The sequence below is a fragment of the Saccostrea echinata genome, unplaced genomic scaffold, assembly GCF_033153115.1.
Source record: "Saccostrea echinata isolate AGI-Se365-2 ecotype Australia unplaced genomic scaffold, CSIRO_AGI_Sech_v1 ptg000023l, whole genome shotgun sequence".
In the NCBI taxonomy this organism is placed as follows: Eukaryota; Metazoa; Mollusca; class Bivalvia; order Ostreida; family Ostreidae; genus Saccostrea; species Saccostrea echinata.
The window spans coordinates 5,283,653-5,306,239 of record NW_026889772.1 but is presented as its reverse complement, the minus strand read 5'-3'; the positions used below and the strand labels follow the sequence as shown (position 1 = coordinate 5,306,239).

General features: G+C 32.5%; 2 protein-coding genes across 2 annotated transcripts in view; both read left to right on the top strand.

Moving 5' to 3' along the window:
* Positions 1-22,587, top strand: part of LOC133191623 (beta-1,4-galactosyltransferase 4-like) — a 235,185-nt gene that overhangs the window by 180,330 nt on the left and 32,268 nt on the right. The window lies entirely within an intron of this gene.
* Positions 11,358-14,952, top strand: LOC133191108 (beta-1,4-N-acetylgalactosaminyltransferase bre-4-like). Its single transcript, XM_061326803.1, has 5 exons — positions 11,358-11,790; positions 11,890-12,077; positions 13,312-13,434; positions 14,020-14,115; positions 14,557-14,952. Exons 1-5 carry the CDS (start codon positions 11,410-11,412, stop codon positions 14,735-14,737), a joined length of 969 nt encoding a protein of 322 aa, XP_061182787.1. The 5' UTR covers positions 11,358-11,409; the 3' UTR covers positions 14,738-14,952.

Genomic DNA, 22,587 nt, shown 5'->3' with positions numbered 1-22,587 from the left:
GGACTTTTTTAATACCAAGGATATATTCTCTCTTATCTTTTACTCCGACCCCCGTAAAACATTCCTCAGCCAATATCTTAGCGATAATGCAAATTTTTGCTGCAATCATCGTCTCTGACCACAATGTGTTCCATAATATTAATTATATTTGATCGTCCATTCTACAATGAGAAAAAACGCTACTCTCGGCTGTAGTACCACTATTTATTACGTCAATATGTACCAGTAGATGACAATATGTGCAGTGAGGGTAACTTCATATTGTCGCCGTCGACAATATGTACAAGGCGACATCTTGTACCGTCAGAGTGTTATAGTGCGCCATTCAGACATGGTATCTCTTAAGATAGGTCGCGGGTTCACTGCATAAAAATTCTTACGTAAAAACACACCCTGAAAATTTGATATAATGTTCCTTAGAATTTACAGCATATATTATGTCACTTTTATTAAATTTGCGTACGTAGTTTTAATGCTAAATTACAGTAAACGCGGTATAGTTTTTAGTACCATTTTTTCGCTTTACTATTGAAATATAAAGAAAAATGACGTTTTTAAGCCAATTTTGCGGAAAGAGTTTCTTTTAAAAAAATTTGGATAATTTTTTAAAGACGGAGACGAATTAGTCCGGAATTTCAAAACGTCAAGATGAGGTTAAAATAAAACTATAGATATAAAAAATAAATCAATATGTCTTCTAGCTTTTTTTTTTTTTTTTTAATTTTTTTTTTTTTTTTTATTTTGCTAAATAATTTCAAATTTTGCTTTAATATTGCCAAAATGTTGCGTTTATGGCGTTATTTATGACTACAACGTCATATGTTGAATGTAATCACGTTTGCATACGAGTATAAATATCTTAAAGTTTACATTTGGAATATGCAAGATCTGAAAGGTGACATAGATGTAAAATGTGATTTTATTTATCATTTGACTTATTGCGGAAACATATTAAGATGACCAGCAACTTATTTACACTAGTATTGTGAAATTCAAATTCTGCCCACAAATTCAGAATGAACGGTATGATCATTTCTAGTGCATTAGAATTAACATGCAGTGACAACACCGCGAGTGATAAATATATAGGATGTTCATGTTTAGTAAGATTTCAGACAAAACACATAAATTTGATCACTTCATTGGAAAACGGTGAAGAAAAAAACATCCCCATACTGAGGAAATGGAGGGGGTACTGGCAATGTTCTTTCTATATTAGTCGCAAGCTAGTATGTGGCCCTAACTCTCAAACATTTGTTAAATTCTCTTAATCAAATTTCCAAACGTAAAATGCAGTACACTTGCATTTAGCTTATACACAGACAGCTTTTGTTATGCTGAAAAAATGTACTTGATACTTGTAAACTATTATCCTTTTACAGTGTCATATAGGTCTGATAGTCCGGGTGTTTGTATAAATTTATATTTGTAATGCATTTCAAAATTTGTTAGCCTGTATATATAGCGACTACACGAGATTCAAATAAGAAAAATAAACAAATAATAATAATGATCATAATAGTGATACAGAATTGATAAGAGGAAAATACATGTAATTAAATTTCATCCTTTTTAGTGTTGGGGATTGAATCCATCCTGAAAGTATAAAAACATTATCGCCCCGGCTTTGATTTGCAAACTTGGTGTAATCCACATGTTTCCTTTGAGTTGCAAATTACGTACGCGTATACAACCCTTCAAGTTTTCGGCTAAGCCTTTTTTTTTTCGTTTTGCATACCATAACTTTTACGATGACTCATTTTGATTGACATTTAGCAGTTTAGTACTGTACACTTACGATATCAATTTTTCCTTTCATTTGCTACGTATTTAGTTTGTTCTAAGACATTACACATAATCACATCAGAATTCAGACTGTAATTTAATAATACCCGATCTTGGCTCATACATGTACGAGGTTTACGTACAATAGCATCATTCATGTACTTTGTATTAATCTACTTGATTCGCACATACTATTATATATGAAGTCATTTTCAGAGAATTATAGGGGAAACAACGCAACGTCGCCTTTGTGACGTAACTGACGTCATAATCAAATGTGTAAAAAACAACCGCTCGAATTGTCCAAATTGTATACCAAATTTGATGACAAAAAACAAACCCGCGACCTACCTTAAAAATGTCCACATTCAAAGGAATTCTTGCACCTAAATGATGTGAATAGAAATTAACAAAATATAAGTGTTAAAAAGAGCACATTGTACATAGCATTTTACATTTTTTTTTTTGGTTGTAATATAATTTAGAATGGTTCTCCGTTAAATAACTGCGTTAAAGAATATAAACTATGATCGAATGAATCATATTCAGCTAAAATAAATTTGAAAATGATTTTGAAATAAATTTTATTTTCTTTCTCATATTACACCTGTTCCGCATTTTTTATCTTATTTTGTTTTTTTAATTTATTTTTCCATCTTTTTTAAATTATATATATATATATATATATATATATATATATATATATATATATATATATATATATATATATATATATATATATATATATATATATATATATATATATATATATATATAAAGCACTAAAAATGTCCAACGACACGAAGTTATATATATTTGTTCTTGAAGAGTATAGTAAAATTTAATCTTGTTCTTTCTGTTTACATAATTTAATCTTAAGAATTAAATTGTTGAAGTTTCCTAAGTGACATACATATTATTTATGCTTATAAACTTATGACTCGAAATAAGTGTCAGCAGAAAATCAAAATTGTCAAAGTGAAAGACAGCGGAACTCCACTATTGTAGTGATTTTGTATGTCGGGGACTTCTCATCATTAGTGTGCTACAATGTGTAAGAATGCTATTCAATACTAAGAAAGCCTCAAATAATCCATCAATCATAGGCCTGAGAAGGGAATGAACCGTTTAGATTTTAAAAGATATCGGACAAACCTATCTCAATGAAGGTTTAAAATTGATCATACCTAGAACAGTGCTTTAGAGTACCAAATCAGGTGGGACACATCAACACTATATGCAGGTGAAAGTGGAATGTTACTACATAGATAGGGAAAGTTGAAGGTGAAAAAAGCTGAAGTTATCCAATTTTTCTACTTTATTTGCTAATTGGCTATTAACATTTGGAGTCTGTAATGTATCCAATTATGGGATACCTTAAGGTTCGAAACAATTTTCCTTCTATCTAAAATAATTTACCCAGCGAAATCAGATATTCCATACAGAGAAAATCCCTCTGATAGGCCTTAAAATATCTTCCTGTGTTGGATTTATCCTCTTTCACAACTGTAGAGGAATTATGTAATAGTTAAATGGTTTGGAACTACAGAGGAGGTGGGGCATAATTGCAGTGTAAAACTCATGGAGGAATCCTTGAATTCAAGAAAGAGTGAATAAGATTTCATTAATTATTGCACTTTTAAAAACAAATGAGTCATCGCAAACATTAGGTATATACAGGGTGTTTCACAATATATACTTTATTTTTAAATCTTAATATTTTTCTTACCTATTATGTTTCAAAAACAAACCTTACATCATTTTAAACATCAAATCTTGTATTTTTATTCCGTGTGAAGAAGTCAAGGAAATGATCGTATTATAATGTTTAATTGTAATATAAACGCCGATGCCATAATTTGAATGTTTAGCGAAATGGATATAATTTATCAACATATTACTGAATTGTAAAGCTGTTTTATCAATACATATCGCCGAAATTCATTCAGAAGTTGATGAAGAAAAATATTCCAAAAGAAAAGATTTCTATGATGCTATCAGAGGGCTAGTAACAAAGAAAAGGTTGAAAGAACAGGGACAGACAATATGCGTTAAATTAATGACACGATAGTCCAGGAAGACTAAAAAGGACCTCCAGAACCAAAGGTTTTCTTGCTGAAGGGGAATCGCTAGATAGTTTAGTAAACTCCTCAGGAATGTGTTAGATCTATGTTTTCAATAATGGATGCTGGCAATATCAGCATTTCTAGATTTGTATATTAAACTTTGAAATATAATATGTAGTTTTCAACGTGCACATCAATTCTCAATAATGCAACACCCAAAGGAGAGAGTTCAACCCCTGCACATGCCAGATCTCAGTCTCTTGTCTTTTTTTCTATAGGGATTTCTTAAGAAGTGTCTACAATCCTAGATCACAGATACTGAATAAGCTCATAAAGAACAAGAATCTTCAAATGAGGAGTGTCTAATCAGTAAAAATGTGTGAGGAAGGTTTTAAAAAAGATTCAAGAAGCAACTTTTTCTTGCTGTTGAAATAGGCGGAGATCATGCAATGTGAGCTGTTGACGTTGTGAAATTCAACGTAACAAAAATAAGTTAACGCAATTTCGAAATTTCGCTTATTTTCCATAATGGTTTAGATTTCGTCCAGTGTTAAATATTTTGGTTGGTAATTGTACTTAATGAATCTAAAGGATACAGGCATTGATGAAAGCACATGTCTGTATCTTGTGTTTGGAATTTGTATATTCAAAATGTAACATATATTATGAAACACCCTGTATTACACACTAATACATACTCATTTTATTATTTCAATTTCCATGTTTTCCTTAAATTCACATCAGCTGTTAATGAATTTATTGCAGAGAAGATATGAACAATTTATATTTCTTTGGTCAATGAAAACACAATGGATATTGGTTTTAAAAACCTGTCGTAAAAACATAACCTTGAGCACTAATGTGCATTTTTTATCGATATTATGTCCTACTCAATTCAAATCGATTCCTAAACATGGTAAACTTAACAATAAAATGTTAAAATTCTTCCACAATTTAAACCATTAGAAAACGTAAAAGCTTCCTTCTTTTTTATCATTGCCATAGAGCAGGAAAAATATTTTTATACTTCAAACTACCTGAAAATAGTGAATAAATCACTCTGACGTACACTGGGTTAACTCAAGTGAACATCGAATACCGAGAATTCGTTCTTTCAATGCGATGTAATAATACAAGCAATGGACCTTTTTTCCTTTAATTAAACGCAATGAAAATTCATTTACATTTTCTAACTATCCTGGTTCAAGATTGTTACACGTAGTATATAAGATTAACTGGATACAAAATTATCAATAATAGCATTTTTACATATGCTATAATCTTATTCTTTAAAAAATATATGTATTTGATAACTTGAGAAATAATTCCATTTTTATGTCATTTTGTACATAATATAAGAAAATACATTATTATTTCTTTCTGTTTGGTTCTGAAATTCACAAAATATTTTGAATCTGTATATCTTACAAGCTAGAAAAGACACATTAGTGTTTAGAATTTGTATGTAAGTATTCTGTTTAGAATAATAAACTTAAAGGTTACATGTTTACATTGTACATCATAATGTAACACTAAACTCAGATTTTTCCCGAATATTTGAACTTGTTCAAAGTCACAAAATAGATGTTAAAGAAGCAAATGTACTTAAGTTTTATTTCATTCAAAGTCTGCAAATTCATTGAACCACGATCACAAATTCCGCGAATTCATTAAACCTCGATCGTGTTAACGATATGACCTATGGACTTCTGGGATTCTGAACAAATGGAACTCTAGGTTGCAGACTGATGGACGTATGGACTGAGGGACTTATGGACTGATGGACCTATATACTGATGGACCTATGGACTGATGGACTGATGGACTTAGAAATGTTCCTTATAGACTTTTATCTGCTCCAGTTTACACGTACTATACTAACATTTGAGTTGATGTCGGAAAGCCAATGACATTATAGAGGCGATAAATGCTACTTTTACAACACCTAGTAATAGAGTAACCCAGCAAGATTATAATTCAATACTGATAAAGAAATCTGATATAGAGCGTGTTACGTAAATATAGCAATGTAAAGAAGATCGTAAAAAGAAATTGCAATTAAAAACAAAAATGAAATTCTTTCTAATGTTTCTCTATTCTATTATGTATGTTTTTGTCATCTGTATCAGATCGACTTCTAAAGACTTTTAAAATTAAAATGGAACTTCGCAATGAATTTTTGTATTTCTGGCACTGTAGAACTGTTTCAAAAATTGCATTATTTTTTAATGCCAAGTTAATTGAGTTCTGGACCCTATAACCTTTTTCGAAGAAGAGTCACTGCGCACCCTCATCTGTATGGGTGTACTTTCCAGGATGAAATTATCCAATTAAATTAACTGGAAAAGTCTGAAAAGTAAACGGAAAGGGACCAAACGGCACAGTCAACAGTAATCAGCTGAAAATGGCAGCTTTCATTCTGTACCTGTTCCCTGAGATAAATCACTTCACAGAGATGATCAGACTTCGAGTTTCTAAAAAGTGTGTTTAAACGCAAAACGAATCCTTAAAAGGAAGGCAAAGGAAGGCTTATTGCATTTAAACGTAAAATTATAGCGTTTAATGGGCTTCCGTACAAATCCTTTTTCACTCTAAAATTCTTTCATTTAATATCAGATTATTTTATACGTAATTGATATCTGAGGTAAGAAAGTTCGGTCTTAACATGGGTCTAATACCTTAAATCGTACGATATCCATAGGAAAATTATTACAAAGCGTATGGAATATTTGCATAGAATTTAGTGCGTGTTGTTTTTCGTCTTCTTCTCATACGAAGAATTCCGTCATGTGAGCCATTTTTACCTGTGTAATTGTAAATGCAGAATGAATAATATATCATGTGATAATATTTTTTGAAATGCAAATCTTTTTTAAAACAATATTTCTAAAATCTGGACAAATATAGAAAATCCCTACATGCCACCACAACACTCAGTGAACATTTTAATTTGCATTTGTACATATAATAACCATGTTTAGCAGATTTCTAAAACAGTCTGATAAAAATTGAGTATTCACGCTTACCTAATAAAATAGCAAGATATAATTACAAGATGTTTTTGTTAAAAAAGAATGCTGTGCAGAAACGATTCAGGAGATTGAATTTTCACAAAATATAAGATGAAAAGTCGAGACAATGTAGCTTGTCTTGAAAAATTCATGGAGACGGTACTTTGTCTAAGTAACTTTAAATTACGACATAACACTAGGTTTGAAGCGTTAAGAAATCTGATAAGATATGTTCACATGATATGATGTGTTCAGCTGTCGTTCTTTACGCACCTAACCCCTCATGAAGTTTGAAAGCAATAAACATTTTCAAACCGAAAACTAGTAATTTAAATACAAAACACTCCTTATTAACTAATTTCACTCCTAACTTCACTATTTAAATGACATGTCCTTAACCGAGCTGCAATAAAAGTTTTGACACACTAAAATTTCAGTTATATTCAACTGAGGGTTTCAAAGCTGCATACCACGAACACATTTTCTACATATGATGTGTGCAAGACCTTGACCATTTGGAATATAACTTGAATAAGGTGTGGGTCTAGACATTGACTATTTGAATATAACTTGAATTAGGTGTGTATCTAGACCTTAACCATTTGGAATATGACTTGAATTAGATGTGTATCAGGACATTGACCATTTTGGATATGACTTGAATAAGGTGTGTATCGAGACCTTGACCATTTTGAATATGACTTGAATAAGGTGTGAAACTAGACCTTAACCATTTGGAATATGACTTGAGTTAGATGTATATCTAGATATTGACCACTATGGATATGACTTGAATAAGGCGTGTATCGAGACCTTGACTATTTTGGATATGACTTGAATAAGCTGTGTATCTAGACCTTGACCATAGGGATATGACTTGAATAAGGTGTGTATCTAGACCTTGACCATTGGGATACGACTTAAATACAGCGTGTATCTAGACATTAACATTTAGGATATAACTTGAATAAGGCGTGTACTGTAGATTCCTTATTTTACGCGACTACTTATTATCGCAAAATGGCCCAAGGACGTCAAATCGCGAGAACAATAACTCGCGAAGGGGTGATTTATCTAGAGATTTTACATACGTTAAAGCACCAGAAAAATAAAAGCGAGTAATTTTATTTCGCGAGCGGTGCTTCTCGCGTAATTACGCGATAATTTATTCCTCGCGTATATTTAGGAATCTACAGTATCTAGACCTTGATATTTAAGATACGACTTGAATAAGGCATGTATCTATACCATGACATTTAGGATACGGCTTGAATAAGGTGTGTATCTAGCCCACATTTAGGATATTACTTGAATTAGATGTATTTAGACCTTGACCATTTGGATATGATTTGAATAAGATGTGTATCTTGACCTTAACCATTTGGGATATGACTTGAATTAGATGTGTATCTAGATCTTGACCATTTGGATATGATTTTAATAAGGTGTGTATCTTGCAAAACCATATTCCTTTTTAAAAATATCAAGAGATCCAGATTTTCTAGAGACACCGATGTTTGAGAATGTACCTTTATGCAAGGTCCAGACATACCTTTGAGTAGTAAGTGACAAAATAGTAAAAATTCAGCATTCTTTGTTACAGAAAACTAAAAGAGTAGTTTGTTTAATTAAAAAAAAAAGAATGATCCTTATTTTGTTTTGAAATATTTTGCAGATAAAATCTTCCGCAACAGGGCAAAATGAAAACATGTAGATAATTTAATTTCATTTGAAGCACCCCACTAACACACTTACATTCATACATTAAAACACACAAATAAACGCTTTGTCAAATATTTATGAGAATAGATACAGTTTATATTTCAATTACTAGTTACCTGTTGATAATGATAGTAATAGAATCCCCTTAAAAGAATTTTATTTCCATTAAGGTCGATGGCACGTTCCTCAATGATATATAATCTTTCACAAAAATTTGTGAATGGGTATTTCTACTTTAAGAAGCTTCCTCACAAAAAAATCGGGGTATATTAAAAGGCATTTGTGCAAGGTACCAGAGAAAGTTGTTTTCTATATAATCCATCTGGAAATGACTTAAAATGCTGATATCTCAATTTTTGTTTTGTATATATTTTTTAAGCATTTTAAAAACAGTTGAGAATTCAAAATTTGATAATCATTATAGATATTTTGGTATATAACTAAGAAATATGAAACAAATATTCAGGGAACGTGTCGTCAGAACTTAACAGGGATAACTCATTATTGGATGCAAGCAAAACACTCCCTCTCTCTCCTCGATGATTATTTTCAGTTCTGCCCTTTGTAAAGTTGGACAAAAATTTGATTTTATTTTCATTGGGACTGTTTTCACTGTTGCAATTGCAATTACAGTATTGATACATTTAGAGTACATTGAAAATATTTTCATAACAAAGTTAAAAATAAAGATTTTTATGTATAAAAATGATATAATTTATATATATAATATAATATATAAATATAATTTTAAAACTGTCTACTTAAAATTATTGCAGGAGATCTATGTCTTACATTATACAATGTTTTTTTTCCCTATATTTGGAATTTTCCCACATATAATTTCGAAAAATATTTGAAACACGATTTTAAAAGAGGGGGAATGCAATCTACTAGTTTGCATCTAACAAATTGGATTATAACAACAGATGTTACATTGTGCTATCAGGACCTCTTCAGAGTTTAAAAAAAAAAAAAAAAAAAAAAAAGAAGCTCTTTAGATTAACAATGCACAGTTGGCTCACGACATTAATATAGATTTTTATAGAATACATTAATTTATTAACGTATCTAGAGGGGGGAGGGTCGACGGGGGAATTTTCAGAGTTAACAAAAGTAAATACGGAGGCAACATGACTCTGGACCCCCCTCTTTCGACCCATAAAACGTAGACCCCAACATCAACACCACGAAATGTTTTTTTTTTCCCATGGGAAATGGATTTTAGGTTTGTTTTTTATGCCCCCGTATTGAAGATTCGGGGGTATATAGTTTTTGCCCTGTTCGTCCGTCTGTCTGTCTGTCTGTCTGTCTGTTTGTCTGTTTATCTGTTTGTCTGTCTGTCCGCAAAAACCTTAACATTGCCCATAACTTTTGATTGGTTGGAGCTATGGCTTTCATATTTCACATGTGTATTTCTTGTGAAAAGACCTCTCTTTGGGTACCATTATATTTGACCTTTTGACCTTGACCTTGGAGTTCGGTGTTGGGGCTTTCATATTTCACATGTGTAATTCTTTTGACAATATCTTCCTTTGGATACCAACAACTTTGACCCTTTTACCTTTACCTAGGAGTTTGACCTAGTTTTGAAAAACCTTAACCTTGGCCATAACTTTTGAACATTTGGTGCTAGGGTTTTCATACTTATACTTCACATATGTAATCCCTGTGACAAGAACTTCCTTTGGATGCCAACAACCTTAACCCTTTGACATTGACATAGGAGTTTGACCTACTTTTGGAAAACTTTATCCTTGGCCATAATTTTGAACATTTGGTGCTACGGCTTTCATACTTCACATATGTAATCCCTGTGACAAGCCCTTACTTTGGATACCAACAACTTCGGGGCTTTCATATTTCACATGTGTATTTAAAACAGTAAATAACAGTGAAACATGCCGAAATACAAAACCTTATACAATGGTCTGCCTTTTTCAGTCTAAAAAGAATACCCCTACGTGATTCTTTCATGACAATAAAAATGTATTATTAACGCCTGCTTTCTATTTACAATGCGTGTTTAAAAACCCTATAATCAAGGTAAAAAGCTACAGTGCGGTGATATAGTCTAAATGTGTAACAAGGATGTAAAAATGCACTAAAGATGGTTTCTGCCAAAAATATTGTTTCGTGAAAAGAAAACAATTACATAATGGAATGATGAAGTTAAATAAAACTTATGTTCTTTCAGTGCTATTGGTATTGCTGGTTTTCTGTGGGATAAATATGCTTTTGATTATGAAAACATCTTTGATAAAATATCAAATAACTTCAAGGAATCTTTCATCTGCTTCCACATGGAATTTTAATTTTGAAGATCTAGTTCAACAATTTTTTAAAATGGGAGAAACAGAAAGAAAATTTCATAAAGCAAATGGCATCGGGAAACCGTGTTTTATTTCAGCATTAACGTCAGAGATAAGTATGAATCTCTCTCTCTCTCTCTCTCTCTCTCTCTCTCTCTCTCTCTCATATTATATCATTTTTTTACTATTCAGGGGTGTTTTCACAAGCTTTTAGAAGTAAAACGAGACCAAAGAGAGATACATCTTATTAATATAATTCAAACTATTAAACACTCTGAAACAAACTCAAAATATTATTAATTATGTGTAAAATAAAACACGTTAAGGTAAATACAGTATTATTGAGTAATTAAGTACAAGGACTATGTTAGGTCTTACATTAATTAAAGATACTATCATTATAATGTTCATTATCATTTTGTTAAAATTTGAAAACATTTATACATGCTGTGGTAGATTTAAAAAACATGTATTATTTCAGGAGGCAACAGGACAGTCGATATCAAGCCTTGTGTCATGGCGGAATGTCACACACTGAAACTCCACATTGAACGTAGCGCAGTAGAATCCTGTAACATGATGTATTGCAACAGAACAAAGTGTCAGCAAATCAAATGTCCCAAAACAACAAAGTTATCGAAATCAACACGTCGAACAATCGAAGATACGCAACTTCATCCTGATAGACGTAACTGCACTGTATTTTCTCTTTCTTCTGCGAGAAAAATGGGAATAGTTGGAGGACATTGGATACCGACAGAATGCAAACCTACACGTCGTGTTGCCATCATTATACCATATAGAGATAGAGAGGAACATCTTTGCATTCTTCTTAAGAATCTTATCCCTATTCTGATGGCTCAACAAACAGAATTTAGAATTTTTGTAATTGAACAGGTTCAAGTAAATTTCTATTTCTCTAAAGTGCCTTAAGTATGTTCTTTTAAAAAGAAATTAGTTTAAAGACATTTCAAGTAACTCGAGATTATATTGTAGACAGGAAATACAACTTTTAACAAAGGAAGACTTATGAATGCCGGGTTTCTCGAAGCAGGGAAATTATTTGACTTTAATTGTGTATTCTTCCATGACGTTGACCTTATTCCAGAAAATGACAGGAATCTCTATTACTGTGGGGATCAACCACGCCATCTATCGGTGGCAATCGATGAAGATGGTTACAAGTAAGATTTATTTACTGAAATCTTTCATCATAACATTAGTTAAAATGTGTGAAAAGTGACCCATCAGAAGAATTTTTCCAGCACAACTGTGATGAAAATATTCCTTTTATCAAAAGAAGCGTATGTATTCCTTGAATTCTTTGAACTAAAATCATTGAAATGCGACGAGTTACAAGAATCCATTGATAATTTTACTCTAACTGTTGATATCTGAGATCTGTTGAAATGCTAAAATAGACATCGGAAAGTATAAAATTGCAATGAAGTAGTCACATGATTTATTTATCAAAAATATTAGTATCAATAAGTTCCGCAGACACGTTGATATTTCATGCCAAATGCATTCAACTTTATCATCGATAAATATTGTTGAACAATAATGTGGCCCCAACTTAATTCCCAGGAGTAAGGAGTTTATCAAAATTGAATCCACAAAGAATGAATGAAATTTCAATATGAATTACTTACGGCTTTGTTCCTGAAAATAATTTCTTTTATTAATGCGATAAAATGATACCCGACATAGCAACAAATTACTTCAAGCGTCCATCTCATAAAACAAATCCACACTTTATCATCGTTAAATATTGTTGAACAATATTGTGGTCCCAACCTTATTCCCAGGAGTAAGGAGTTTACAAAAATTGAATCACAAAGAATGAATCAAATTTCGATATGAATTATTAATGGCTTTGTTCTTGAATATAATTTCTGTTATTGATGCGAAAAAATGATACCCGATATAGCAACAAATTACTTCAAGCGTCCTTCTCATAAAATAAATCCACACAAACTGGCAATCTTGGGAATCATGCAAACTAAAACAATTAAAGTGCACCTGGTACTCTTGAAAAGAGTTTTATTAAAATAGCATTGAAATCTATACCCATTGACATTGAAAAGCCATGATAAGATAACTTTTTTTAAATAGGAATTTTATATTTATTTAGATAAAAATGCTTAATTTATTAAATAATTACGTAGGAGCTATTCAGACTTGATAACTAAAAGTACAGTCAACATTAATACATTGAAAAATACCGAGTGATTGCAGATTAAGCATTTTGAACTTGTTTTAAAATTCTCATTCGACTAAAATTCTTTTACGTGCAAACACAACTGGAATCAATGTCCAACGATTATTAAAAATAATAGCGTTTTGGAGCAATATCTAACAAAAATATTAGATTGATTTTTATAAATATATCAAAATATTTAAACATTTGTTACACAGGTTGGTGTACAGCTGGTTAGTGGGTGGAGTGTTAGGGTTTAGACCACACATTTTCCGTAAAGTTAACGGATATTCCAACATGTTTTGGGGCTGGGGAGGGGAAGACGACGATATGTACTACAGGTGAGAAGTGTTTGCATATTGAATAAAATAATATTTACCAAAATGTGATACAGTTTGACGAATTGGATATTACTATTCTACAAAAAACACCCGGCAAAATAATGTATTAAAACACGTTTACAAATAGTGCTTTGCCAGGAACTAGCAATTTGACAAGTTCAGATTACGGCTATAAACTTAACGAAATGAAAATCACTTCACAACAAGAGTAAGCATATTTTATATAATGAAATGTATGGGGATAACGAACAGTATTCAAGCTCAAAAGTCCATTAAACATTACAAAATAGGTGCAGAGCAAACACGGACCTCCAAAACGTCAGAGGTGGGATCAGGTGTCATGGAGGAGTGACCATCCCCTGCCGATCGGTCACACCCACCGTATCCTCCTTGTCATGATCGGGAAATAGCGGAAAAATCAGTCGACAATTCAGTGGGTAAATATAACCCGTGTCTTACATTAATCTTTTTTGTTGCATTCCTAAAAGAAATCTTGCTGCAGAGTAGTCTATTAAAATGCATAGATACGTGAAAATCTAACAACAACAACTGATGATGAAATATATATAAACATTTTATTTACAGAATGACTCATTTAAAATTCCGTGTGATACGACCTCCAGCATCTGTCGCTAGATATACAATGCTTCGTCACAGGAAGCGGGAACGATTGCTGAAAAGGTAACTTTAAAAACTCACAGCACCAGTCAAAATTTTCAACTAACACTGCAAAAAGGTATAACAAATTAACTTTCTTTAGTTTTTTCGACTTAAGCCTATTTCAGGCAGAGAATAAAAATCTACTTTGCCGCATAAATGCCTATTTGTGTTAATGTTAAGTTAAAACTTTTACATAATCCAATCTGCCCCTTAAGAAAGTTCAGCCAATTTCTACCTAACTTGCTGAAAGTCATTCTTGTGTGAATTGGATTGGATATTTTCAATGAAAAGAGTTAGGCTATTTCCACTATAAATTAACTCATGAATAGGGAAAATAGAGTTGCCTTTTAAAAATTTTGGATCACTTAAAGTTATATCATTTTACTTTAACTTGCATCACGAAAGAGAGATGTTATTGTTGAATTGTTGTAGCTTATATTTTTTTTCTTTTCTTTTTCAAAGATTTGATGTCCTTAAAACGTGGAAAATCAGGATGAAGACTGATGGACTGAGAAATGTTCCCTACAAACTTATATCTACTCAAATTTACACATACTATACTAAAATTAGAGTTGATGTCGGTAAATCAGATGACTTTATGAAAGCAGCTCAAGTAACGTTAAAAACACAAAGTCTTTTATAAAGATTTAAACCTCAGTGGCGGATTTAAGGGGGAGCGCACCCGGCGCCCCCCCCCCCTAAAATTGTCAAAGTTATATTAGCGTAAATTATAGTTTCATCGAGAAAATGTAAAAATTTCTACTTGGTAGACCTCCTTTTTACCCTACAAAATCTCTAGAATCCAGGAGCTTGCGGGGGCTTCGCCCCCTGGACCCCCACCAGGGCTTTGCCCTGGACCCACTGGGGGCCTCAGACCCCCTGCCTACTGTTGACGCCCCCTCTAACTTCAAATCCTGGATCCGCGCCTGAACCTAATCTAATTACATATAATGTAAATGTAAGGCTCAATGTTTGAATTTACAGCTGTAAATACCATTTAATAATCCAAAAATTAAAAATAACTTTCAAATAGATGAAAAATTAAAAAAAGGAATATCATAAACAGGTAACAAAAAATAGTTTTGAAGAGCGTTTTCAAAATTGTATTGAAATAAAAAAAAAATTCCGATTTTGTGCATGGTGATGCTGCACTGGAGAACACTAAAAATTGTCGTTATATTGTGATGGCAAAATTATTTAGTTTGAGTCATCTTGTCTTTTTAAGGAATCACATCAAAAGCTGTTTATATACCTTTGCACATGTTACTTTAAATCTTATTTGCAATTTTTACAATGTATACTGATCATGAAATAGAAGGAATAAAAAGGAAGTTCAAGGTCATTAATAGTCTTCTAAATGGACACAATTGAGTATCAAAAAGAAAGCCTTGGAAATTGATATATCATCCCACTTTAACTGTATGCAGCTTGAATCAGTTGTTGCAGAGCATTGGATTGTAGTTCTCTTTAAAGGAAATACGTATACAAATTGTTCCATGCACTCTCAATATGTAGAACTGAGGAAGAACTGGATGTTGTTACTTTGCAAGAATACACTTGTCAGACAAGCCGTCTGTGGTCTTGCATTGTTATGTTGAAATACTGCTCAAGGATGTTGAATTATTGGAAGGACATATCGGGGTAGAATATTGACATTGCACCGCTATCAACCTTCTGGATGCAGTTTCAGCATTTCAGCATAACGTTCCATCTAATTACGAATTATACTTGATTCTACTATAATCAGACTTAAGAATGAAAATCTGGTATCAGAGTTAAAACAAGTGTTCACTGGCGTTACTGTGGCCTTACTGCGTTGGAATGAACATTAAATGTCAATATTAGCAGTTTTGCATAGGCAGAACGATGCAATAAATAAATTTTTGACACTAATTTCAACATCACTAGTCGATTGCAAAGGTTCTGATTTAATATTCTACACAATCAATGGATTGCTTCATGTATATTCTTGTTAAAATCGTTGTTGTGTAACATCTTGTTATGAAGATGTTGCAAAATAATTCAGTGCTGCAAATGGCACTCCTAGTTCACCGGTTATTTCCATTCGTATGTCGATACGATACATCCCAGTGAGCTTGAAATAAAAGATACCACAGAGTCTGAGACATCCGTTTCATATTTGGATATTCTACTAGAAAAAGATGGTAATAATATGGTAATCTAACAACCTAGCTTTATGATAATAGTGATTACTTCAATTTTTCAACCGTCAACTTCCCTTACTTATGTAGCAATATACCTACATCACCTGCAGATGGGGTTTATATCTTTCAGTTGAATCGATACGCAAGAGCATGCTCTACGAATGAAAATTTCTTAAAGGAGATAAGTTATTGGCAAACAAGTTGATGAAACAAGAATATCAGCTGTCTCGTTTATAGTCATCATTTCGTAAATTCTACGGTCGATACAATGACCTTGTCAGCCAATACAACTTATCATTAAGTCAAATGCTGACTGACGTTTTTCATATAATTGTTAGGCCATTATTTACACACTGAATTGTCGACTGATTTGTTCGTTATTTGCCGATCATGACAAGGAGCACACAGCGGGTGTGACCGGTTGACTGGGGATTCTCCCTCCTCCATGGTACCTGATCCCATCTCTGATGTTTTAGAGGTCCGTGTTTGCTCTGCTTCAAAATTGTATTGTTTAATGGACCTTTGGTCTTAAATAATGTTCGTTATCTCCATACATTCTATTGTATCAATAAGAAAAGTTGCTACTCGGTTATTATTTTTTAAGTATTTCATAAAAAATATATAATTTAAAATCATTATTTTCATTTCTTCAGAGGTCTTCATATTTGACCCTTCTATTTTAATACACAAGATTTTTCACCTATTCAATCGACAGGATGTTTTTTTTCTAATTGACACCTTTCATTGCCAACCAGTAATACAAGTTTTGAAATCAATTATTTTTAAGTACAGTACCGCCAGACACAACCTAACAGAAAGCTAACCCAGAGCGCACCCCGGATTCGCTCTCTGGGTTCGCTTGGGGTCCGCTAGGGCTGACCCCTAGCGAACCCGAAGCGAACCCAGAGCGGACCCAGAGCGAACGCTGAAAGCGAACCCCAAATTCAGTAGCGGTCCCAGAAAGCGAACGCGCGTTCGGTGTTGCGTAACAGAGCTGTCAATCAGGATTAGCGATTAACTCATCAGCGCGTCGACCAATCAACATGCCGAACAAGTCTGTCAATCAGGTAAGTGATAAAATGCGTTGACCATCAGCGCGTCGACCAGTCAACATGCCAGTTTGTAATCTAAACATTGTACAAGCAAAGCATGTGAATGTACAGTGTAAAAATATTATTAATATGATATTTAAACATGATTTTATATTTATATATTTTAATTCTCCAGACAACATGCAATATTTACACATCTATTTTCATTATTTTTTATTTTTAAAATCTATTAATACATAATATATTTTTATTATCCAGGTAGCATGTTACATGTATAGTTACATATCTATTTTCTTTATATTTTTAAATCCATTAATATATAAATATACATTGCGTAAATTTATCAGACAATAAGTAGTTTAATTCATAATAGAAAAAAGAAGATAATAATGGTTATAACAATTGTTACTATAAAAAAAAGAATTAAAAAACTGGTCCTCGATAAATTATAGAATTTTATTAGCTCAAGATACAGTATAAGAACATGTAAGTGCTTTGATTTAATTATAAGTGGTAATCCAACTTATACTCATAGTTCCCTTTCTAAGGAAGAAATTCTTCAAAATCATTTGTCAGTTTTGAATATTTTTAATATTCCAAACAACCAAAACAACCAAAATGAATTTGAATTACCATATTTATATTGGATTCCGAAACTTCATAAAAATCCTTACAAACGAAGATACATAGCGGGTTCCAGTAAATGTTCAACCAAGCCTCTATCTTTACTCCTCACTAAGATATCAACAGTGGTGAAGGAGAAACTTCAAGAGTACTGTGCAACAATATATTCGAGAAGTGGTGTAAATCAGATGTGGATACTTAAAATTTCCAAGGAACTTTTGGAAAATTTGAAATCACAAGATTTTACCAAAATCAACAGTTTAAAAACTTACGACTTTTCAACTTTATACACAACCATTCCCCACGATAAATTAAAGTCCAGGCTTTTTGATATCATTGACAGCTGCTTTTTCAATAAAAATGGAACTCGTAAATATACTTACCTTGTCATTGGTCATTTGCAAAATAATTTTGTCAAAAAACATTCTGATTGTACACACAAGTACTCTGAAGTTGACATTAAAAAGATGCTTGAGTTTCTGATTGACAATATCTATGTGGTTTTTGGAGACCAGGTCTTCCAACAATCTATTGGAATTCCCATGGGTACCAATTGCACCCCGTTATAAGCAGACCTTTTTTTGTATTCATATGAAGCAGAATTTGTCCAAAATCTTGTACGTGAAAAGAAGAAAACACTTGCTATGGCCTTCAACTCGACATTTAGATATATCGACGACGTATTGTCAATTAACAATGGCTATTTCCATTCTCATGTCGATACGATATATCCTTATGAACTTGAGATAAAAGATACCACAGAGTCTGACACATCTGTTTCATATTTGGATATTTTACTTGAAAAAGATGTTAATGGTAATCTAACAACCAAGCTTTATGATAAACGTGATGACTTTAACTTTTCAATCGTCAACTTCCCTTACTTATGCAGCAATATACCTTCATCACCTGCATACGGGGTATATATCTCTCAGTTGATTCGATACGCAAGAGCATGCTCTACGTATGTACAATTTCTAAAACGAGGTAAATTATTGACAAATAAGTTGATGAAACAAGAATATCAGCTGTCTCGTTTAAAGTCATCATTTCGTAAGTTCTATGGTCGATACAATGACCTTGTCAGCAAATACAATTTATCATTGAATCAAATGCTGACTGACGTTTTTCACACTAATTGTTAGGCCATTATTTACACACTGAATTGTCGACGGATTTTTCCGTTATTTCCCGATCATATATATATATACATATATATATATATATTTATTTATTTATTTATTTATTTATTAATATATATACAGGTGTACATGTTCACGAACCTCTTACATGTACTACATGTAATTTTCGAAACATTTTATATAGATATAAAAAAAATTATTGGACGTGTACGTTTTTTTACTCGCATGAAAAGCACACGTAATTCCAACATTAGTAAATTTAACTTGCAAAGATACCTTAATAGGAAAACGTACATATATATTTTCATTACATAGGTACCAGGATTTGAACTTTTGTAATTGTGATAATTCTTTATTTTTAACACTTTAATAATTATAGTTTCAAAGTGAAGCCAGGATCATCACGTGTCGGTAATCATCCACCTGTTTCGAAGATATTGCGGGTGCTAAGAGCAATTGCGGTGGGTTTTTTTTTAATTGACACTTGCTAGCTGGATGTATGCTGTCTCCATGGTCAATGTATACCTGAGTATATACTCCACCCCTACATTCGAACCTTTCATAAACCCTTCATGTCCCTTAAGTTACATGTACATCGTCTGGGCACGTTATCAATGAGAAATCCAATTATTATTCTTTTTTTCTGATTTTTGAATTTGGAAACGTCATAGTTCTTTGTTACGTTGCATGAAGAATACATGTACATGTAATTTGCAGCCACCTGAATGCTGAAAATCAGTAAAATTGCTTTACGAGAGAGAGAGAGAGAATAATAGAAAAATATCGGGCGTTATCATCTTAATTTCATCTACTTAATCATGCGAGTTTTCAGTTTTTGAGTTCTTGTTTTGTTTTTTGTTTTTTTTCCATTTCTTTCTTGTTTTTATTTATATTTTTAAACATTAAGAATTTTGTTTGTCAACATGGCGCTCCAGTTTGTATATGTATGAAGTGGGGCGGGGGGAGCGGTCATGAACCAGTAAGGAACACAAACTATTCAAATGATCATTTATTTGAAAACAACTTAAAAAAGTAATATTCTTATCAGTGGACCAGTTATAAGTTTTTGTTTGTTTGTTTTGGTTTTTTGATTGTTGTTGTTTTTTTAGTTAAGTCTTTCGTTTAACTCGCCTTATAAAACAATGATTTATAGCATGGAAGTAAATTATAAATGATCTGTAAAACGAAATTCAAGTTACACTGTATGAGAATTTTTAGTAATTATCACGACTTACATGTACATGTAATGGACGACAACCTAGCTTAAATGTAAACTGCTAATTATGAAAACTTAGCATTTTACGTGTACAGTATGCCTCAGCTATTTCATAGATAAGGTTATAATTAAGTTGTTTGTCTTTCAAACATGTAAATTACGATTTAGCAATTGCAATTACAATTGGAAGTTCCAACTGATTTTAAAACGCATGAATAATGTTTTGTTTGTTTGTATGTTGTTTAACGTCCCTCTCGAGAATTTTAATGTAAACAAATGAATTTGAAAGCATTTTTTATTAAGATAGCTCTAATCATTTTCACTCCATCCGATACATCGAAAATAGATTTAACACCTTTTCTTCTTTTTCTTTCGAGATATACTTAGCTTGTAAGTTAAGAAAAATAAAAGTGATAATTCTACGTCGAATGTACCGTGAAATTCTTGAAAATTTATCAACGTTCTCCATATTGTCACTTACATGTACATGTTTCGATCGCCATAAAAACAGTAATAATCGATTTCACTACTGTATTTGGAATATACAAGGGGCAGGGCTTACTGGCGGGAAGATTAAAGCGGGGTTCGCTTTACGCATGAGTGCGTAAAGCGAACCCGGAAAGCAAATGCCGGGTTCGCTCTAGCGGACCCAGAGCTGACCCCGAGAGAACGCAAAGTGAACCCAAATTTTCTGAAAGCGGACCCGCAGCGAACCCAGGAAGCGAACCCGGGGTGTGCTTTGGGTTCGCTCTGGTGTTAGGTTGTGTTCGCTCGGTACTGTAGCCATGTCTGCAAAATGAAATAAGATATCTCCTCGGTCATCGAAAGCGTTTATTTTTCAAGTTCTTTTTTACAGCAACAAATGAATTCTCAGTGCCCGAGTGGCGATTGGAAAACGAAATAAATTTTCAATGTCACAGCATATTTATCTTATTTTGGACTCGCTGATTGTTCAAACAAGTACTCCAAATTTGATATTAGAAAATGCTTGAGTTGCTGATTGAGAATATTTCCATAGTTATTTGGAGATAAAGTCTTCCAACAGCAGTTGGAATTCCCATGGATTCTAATTGCGACCCGTTATTAGTTGACACGTATTTTTGTATTATGTATTCATAAGAAGCAGAATTTATTTAGAAACTTCGACACGAAAAGAAGAAGTCTCTTGTTGTAGCCTTCAATTTCGTTCTAGTGACAACGTTTTATCTATTTATAATATTCATTTTCATTCCTACGTTGATTCGATGTGTCCCTTTCAACTCAAAATAAAAAAAATTACCACAGAGTATGACACATTTGTTTCATATTTTCATATTTGGATATTTTATTGGAAAAAGACATTAATGGTAAATTAACAGCAAAACTTTATAATAAAGGTAATTACTTCAATTTTATGTCTCCCAGTTGATTCAATACGCAAGAGCGTGTTCTACTGATGAACAATTTCTAAAACGAGGCAACCTATTAGCAAATAAGTTGATGATACAAAATCAATAGTATCGCTAAACTCAAAAGGGTTCTTTAATTGATAAAGTGAGCTTTTGTCAAATACAGACGTTTTCATATAAATTTTGAGGCCATTATATTTGCAATCAATTGTCTGCAGATTTTTCCATTTGTTGAATCAAGGATCGAAGGGGGTGTGAACTGTCAACAATGGATGCCTTTCCCTCCATGGCACCTTATCCAACCTCTGATGTTTTTATAGGCCCTTGTTTTCTCTCCTCTCGATATGTATTGTTTTAATGGACTTTTGAGCTTGATTACTGTTCGTTATCTTCATATATCATTCATACAAGATTGATATAATACAGATTAAAAGAACTTAATAATAAATAAATACAGTATAATACTTAATTCTATCATAATAAGATTTCATGCTTATTTTTGAAAAAGAATACTTGTACACCTTCACAAATGTTGTTAAGAGTTCTGAAAGAAAAAATAATCCGAGGAACAGGTACTCGATAGATAAAATAATCTATTACCAAACATGTTGTAAATTGATAATCTGTTACTATACATATTGTAAATTTGGCAACATTAGCGATTGTGACGATATATATTTTCGTCCTATGAATATTCTTATCTTCGACAATATACATCTTACCTCACTGCACATACTGTTGCCAACCGGCACATATTGTCGAAGGCTAAAAAAATACATGTATGTATTGTCCCGGCGACGATACGGGCCTGCATAAATTGTCGCCCAATAGTTAGAGTTGCTTAAGGATTTTTTTATACCAAGAATATATTTTCTTTCATCTCTCACTCTGACCCCCGTAAAAAAT

Bases quoted from the DNA above. Each gene is read 5' to 3' on its own strand.
- LOC133191108 (XM_061326803.1), top strand. From the start codon at position 11,410: ATGGCGGAATGTCACACACTGAAACTCCACATTGAACGTAGCGCAGTA. The intron at 11,791-11,889 runs GTTCAAGTAAAT...ATTATATTGTAG, and splicing joins GAATTTTTGTAATTGAACAG to ACAGGAAATACAACTTTTAA. The intron at 13,435-14,019 runs GTGAGAAGTGTT...TTTTATTTACAG, and splicing joins GACGACGATATGTACTACAG to AATGACTCATTTAAAATTCC.